Raw genomic sequence first — 5,087 nt, forward strand, 5'->3', positions numbered from 1 at the left:
GGTTTTTTTTGGTGGTGGTAGGCCCCAGAGTTCGGTGGACCGTTCGGTTTCGGTCTGGGTGATTCAGATTATCGGATTTTCGGTGTTATGTTCAGAAGTACCATTCGGATTTTACTAATTATCAAATCGGATTCGGTTCGGTTCCTTTCAGGTTCGGTTCAGATCGGATGTAACCAAAGTTTAAAATCGTCTAAAAATATATTTTTTAAACCTCAAAAATTGACAATTTTTTTTTAAATATATAAATTGTTTACAAATCTAATTAAAAATTAGTTAAACTATCTACATTAACTAAAAAGTATTCAAAATAATAACTAAAACAAACTAAAAAAATATTTTTAATATTCTAAAATATTTAAATCTTCTTAAAATATATAAAAACATTAACATATTTAACTAATTTCGGATATCTTTGGATCCTAGTTCGGATTTCGGTTCGGTTCGGGTTATAACCAAACATCAAAGTACTAAGTTCCGTTCGGATATTTTTGTATAACAGTTCGGATTCGGTTTCGGTTTTTCCGGTTCAGGTTTAGGTAGGTACTTCGGGTTGAGGTAAAAACTCCCAGGCCTAGGCGGTGGTTTCATCTTTTACTTGGAAATGGGAACGCATATCTATAGCCCCATCGGGAAGGACCAGGTCTTCTCCCCTTTGCATGTGGAGTTTAATAACTTGCTTTGGGAAATGAAAAACGCTTTGCAAATGGGATTCTAATCTACGTCTTTTGCATCGCACTGCCTACAGGTGGTTAAGTTGATCAGTGATGAAATGGAAGGAAGCATGGAGACAACTCCCGTTCAGTAGATGTTCTGTTTTGGTCAATCGACAGACAAGTGAAGAATAGAGTAGTGACCCTAAAGCAAGACAAAAGGATGGTTAATGCTTATCAAAGCTGGATTGGGTTTGTGGGAACATAGGAAATTTTTATAAAGTGTTTCATTGTTAGAAACCAAGTCATAAAACAAAGTAGCTCATGCTGTAAACAAGCATATTTTTCTTTTGAATCTAATTTAACATTCTATTCAAAAAAAAAAAAAAGTTGATCAGTGATGAAGAAGATTGGCCTTACATGGTCTCAAAATGGAAGGATTTTTTTTTGTTAGCTATGAAGTGTCTGCGGCTTCGGCCTAAATAATTTTCCCAATTCAGGGAAATAGCTCTTTTTTTATACCTAGACAAGGTATGAACCCCTCTTCAATTGTGTTTCGAAGCAGTAGCGCAACAATACCAATGTTTGCGCGCTTAAATCAACTGGGCTACCAACTGGATTTTACTCATATAGTTTAGTTTCGTCTTTTACTGTTTTCCGCTTTCTTTCATCTCACAAAAGCTTAATGTATGCATGGACCTTCTTTCCAAACAAGTTTACACACAAAACTCTGTTTTATCCCATGTAAATCTTCGATTCCGGGTTTCGGTAGCTTTAGAGGCTAACCTGTTTGAATCAAGCTAATAATACATGTAGTTGCTGTTTAAAAAAGAAGACAGAAAACAAGATCTGGGAATAACAGAAAAATCTTTGAGTTTTCAAAATCTTTTATACCACCAAACCGGGACTCAAACTTATCAGGTATATATGGACAGATCTTAGTCAACTTTAAACAACTGTCTACACCAAATCATGTATATATGTCAGACTCAGTCTAATCCTATATGTATAAACCGAACAAAAAACAAGGTACATATACACCGAACTCACAGCATATCCAGATCCGTTTTCCGGCCTTACAGTAAATCTTAGAGAAATATTGTTTGCTGGGAGGTACACTAGATTTTGTGTTTGAGTCGAGGCATTTAACATGCCTTGCCATAAACTAATAACTAGTGTTCTAGAGTCTCTAGACCCCATATTGTTTTCGACTCACATGAAAGTTTCGAACACTCATGGTCACATGTCGGCAGGAGACATGGAGGATATTGACCATTGAGCCATTTCCATTCCCTCCTATTTAAAATCAATTTTCAATTACAGTTTGGAAGATATTATAGACGGAGTATGAATTTTCTTGGTGAATGTTGATTTTTGCTTTTGTCTTCAAGCTTTTAAAACAAGAAAGCTTGTAAAGATGTCAGAAGAAATTGTGTGGTCATTTCTAAAGAAAAGTACAAAAAATATGTTAATAATTGTAATTAATGATCCATCAATGAAAAATCAAGAAAACAAAAAGTACAGTAAAATACGAAGTTGGGTAGTTGCATTTCAATTTAAACTCCATGAAAATGGTCCAATTTCTAACATAACTATCTTTTCTATTTCTAGTTACTCTCGTCAATGTCATAAATAGTCCAGTAGTTCCATATTCAGCTAACAAAGCTTAAGAAGAAGACTTCAAAAAGAAGCACTCAATACACTACAATCAGAGCTCAAGAGAGAGAGAGAGAGAGAGAGAGAGATAAAAAGAGAGAAATGATGTGTAGCTTGAAAATGGTCTCTCCACGGCCTCCAACGACTCTATTCCAGTCGAATGGAGATGGGTTCCCAACATTTCTTCCGAAGGAGGTAAAAGACATAAAAGATCCATTCGCAAGAGCTCTGGCTCAAAAGATTGTACGGATTCCAGTTCCTCTTCAGGTTTCTCCATCTTCTCTCTCGATTTTAGTTCCTTAGTTTCTCGACTTTTAGGAAATCAAAATAAAAATGTGTTTGCAGATGGAAAACTTTAGAGGCTGTGTAATGAGTAGCTGTATCAAACCAACTGTTCAATTACCGGACAAAAGTCCTGTCGTTCTTCTTCATTGTTTTGACAGGTTCGTTTGCCAACAAGACAAAGACAATTCCATGAGCTCACTTACTGAGTTTTTTTTTTTTTGGCTTAGTTCGTGTCTTGAATGGAGGCGTGCGTATCCTCTGCTTGAGGAAGCTTGTCTTGAGACTTGGGCTATTGATGTTCTTGGTTGGGGCTTCTCCGATTTACGTAAGATTGGCACACCACTTACTTTTACGAAAATTAAATTATATTCTTGAGAAATCGTTTTTAGAATACATGATTTGTGATTACTACAAAAAAAAAATTTGATCACTTCTTTTACAATTTAAGGAGCTCACTATTTATTCTGTTTTCAATTTCGAAAACTCACTATTTTATTTTTGTTTTACTGTTCCAAGAACTCAGCATTTATATATCTCAAAAATAACTCAGTACTACTATTTTTATTTTATTTCAAATTCAAGAGCTCACTTATTTAATGAATATTCTAGAGAAACTTCCACCATGTGATGCAGCATCTAAGCGACATCATCTATTCGAGGTCAGCACTCACAATACATTATAAGAAAAAAGATGAATATCGACTGTTTACTAGTGTACTGCCGACAAATACAATTATGTGGTTAGATATACGATATTGAGTTTTCCTCTTGGTTAATCTGTGTTCTTTGATTTGAATTTCAGCTTTGGAAAACATATATCAAACGACCAATGATTTTAGTTGGACCAAGCTTAGGAGCAACTGTAGCTGTTGATTTCACTGCTACTTACCCTGAAGCTGTAAATTACTATTTCCGTTAAACCAATTTTTATACATTTCTCAGTCACAATATCCTCTTCTTTTCGACCAAAAAACATCCTCTTCTTTATAACTTTCAGGTTGATAAACTGGTTCTCATTAATGCGAATGCGTATTCAGAAGGAACCGGTGCTCTTAAAGATTTACCAAAATCAATTGCTTACGCTGGGGTTTGTCTGAAAAAACTCTTATTATACTCAATAGTTTACTGACAAGGACCACAAGGTTGATCATAAATATAACTTAATGACACATTGATCTTGATTCCCAGATTTATAAGAGTTAAATATATATATATATATATACATTATATACCATCTAAATCGTTCAAATACTAAATCATAATATTATTATATTTGTCTATAATTCCCATAATCTCAAGACTACTACTGTTTGTAAAGTATTTTAATAAATTTCACACGATTAATTGTTTTAGGTTAAGTTGTTGAAGTCATTTCCTCTTCGCCTTTTGGCCAACGTATTAGCCTTTTCATCTCCCTTGTCAGAGAATATAGATTGGACTAATGTAAGATCAAGTGTCCATTTATTTTTTATTATTCCACACGTCAAATTGATCGTTAAAAAAATTGATTGTTTGAAAATAAATGTTTTTTTTTTTTGCTTAGATTGGCCGGTTACATTGTCAAATGCCGTGGTGGGAAGATGCGATGGTCAACTTTATGATTAGCGGAGGCTACAATGTTGCTTCACATATCAAACTCGTAATGAAAATACTTCACTTAGCTATTCAATCCTTTTTTTAAAAATCTTTTGGCTGTAATAACGCAGATCAACCACAAGACGCTCGTTATATGCAGTGAGAATGATCAGATTGTTAGCAACCAGCTTTCAGTTGTAAGTTTCGTTAATCTCAAACATTGAATAGTTTGGTCCGGACCGAATCGCGAAATTTTAAAGTTTTAACCGGCTAGATCGGCGCGGGGTTTGAAATACTGATTTTAACTGTCATGAAACAAAATACAGAAATTGTTGTGTGAGCTACAAAATGCGGTTTTCCGGGAAGTACCAGATTCCGGTCATCTTCCACATGTTGAGAACCCTAAACAGTTTGTGAAGCTGATATCGGATTTCGCCAGTGGAAAACTTAATTGATTCTAATATATTGTAACGATCTGCTTCAAGCTCATGAAGTGGCTACAAAGAGGGAGTTGTCACCTTATATACTATGAAATAAATACAAATAGATTAGTCTAGCTTGGGCTTGGGATGGCTATAGAAACATCTCTGTTATTATTTTCGTAAGCTAACTAAGAGAATATTCAATATTGGTTTTTACAAGATCGTAAGAGGATATAAAAAACCTTAAAGCCTTCATTGTTTTATACTATGAAATACTCCAAGATCGTAAGAGTATCTAAAATCTATACTATTAAAATAAAAATACAAATAATAAATATCTCTTAGAATTACAACTTTTTTACACCTTTATGCCAATGAAGTAATTAATAAACCTAATTTTAAGTTTTTATTGTCTTTTTCTTATATACTAACTAGTAATCCGCACCTTGCGCGGAATGAGATTATTAATTTTGTTATTTTAAGATATTAAAACATTAGT

At 34.0% G+C, this 5,087-nt stretch overlaps 1 protein-coding gene across 2 annotated transcripts; it reads left to right on the forward strand.

Moving 5' to 3' along the window:
• The first annotated feature begins 2,240 nt into the window (after positions 1-2,240).
• LOC106454459 (putative 2-succinyl-6-hydroxy-2,4-cyclohexadiene-1-carboxylate synthase) lies at positions 2,241-4,843 on the forward strand. Of its 2 annotated transcripts, none has more exons than XM_013896579.3 (10): positions 2,241-2,573; positions 2,652-2,749; positions 2,819-2,916; positions 3,201-3,250; positions 3,394-3,489; positions 3,589-3,678; positions 3,945-4,034; positions 4,135-4,230; positions 4,298-4,363; positions 4,493-4,843. In XM_013896579.3, exons 1-10 carry the CDS (start codon positions 2,409-2,411, stop codon positions 4,619-4,621), a joined length of 978 nt encoding a protein of 325 aa, XP_013752033.1. In that variant the 5' UTR covers positions 2,241-2,408; the 3' UTR covers positions 4,622-4,843. The 2 variants fall into 2 exon arrangements, with proteins under 2 accessions (XP_013752033.1, XP_013752034.1); XM_013896580.3 differs by having other exon boundaries at positions 4,135-4,209.
• Positions 4,844-5,087: the final 244 nt, after the last annotated feature.

Source organism: Brassica napus, chromosome A4, assembly GCF_020379485.1.
Source record: "Brassica napus cultivar Da-Ae chromosome A4, Da-Ae, whole genome shotgun sequence".
NCBI classification, from domain to species: Eukaryota; Viridiplantae; Streptophyta; class Magnoliopsida; order Brassicales; family Brassicaceae; genus Brassica; species Brassica napus.

What these genes read in the sequence shown, in the direction of transcription:
- LOC106454459 (XM_013896579.3), top strand. Translation starts at nt 2,409, where the DNA reads ATGATGTGTAGCTTGAAAATGGTCTCTCCACGGCCTCCAACGACTCTA. An exon ending in AGCGACATCATCTATTCGAG is followed by an intron (nt 3,251 to 3,393) that starts GTCAGCACTCAC and finishes TTTGAATTTCAG; the next exon opens with CTTTGGAAAACATATATCAA. An exon ending in TTGCTTCACATATCAAACTC is followed by an intron (nt 4,231 to 4,297) that starts GTAATGAAAATA and finishes GTAATAACGCAG; the next exon opens with ATCAACCACAAGACGCTCGT.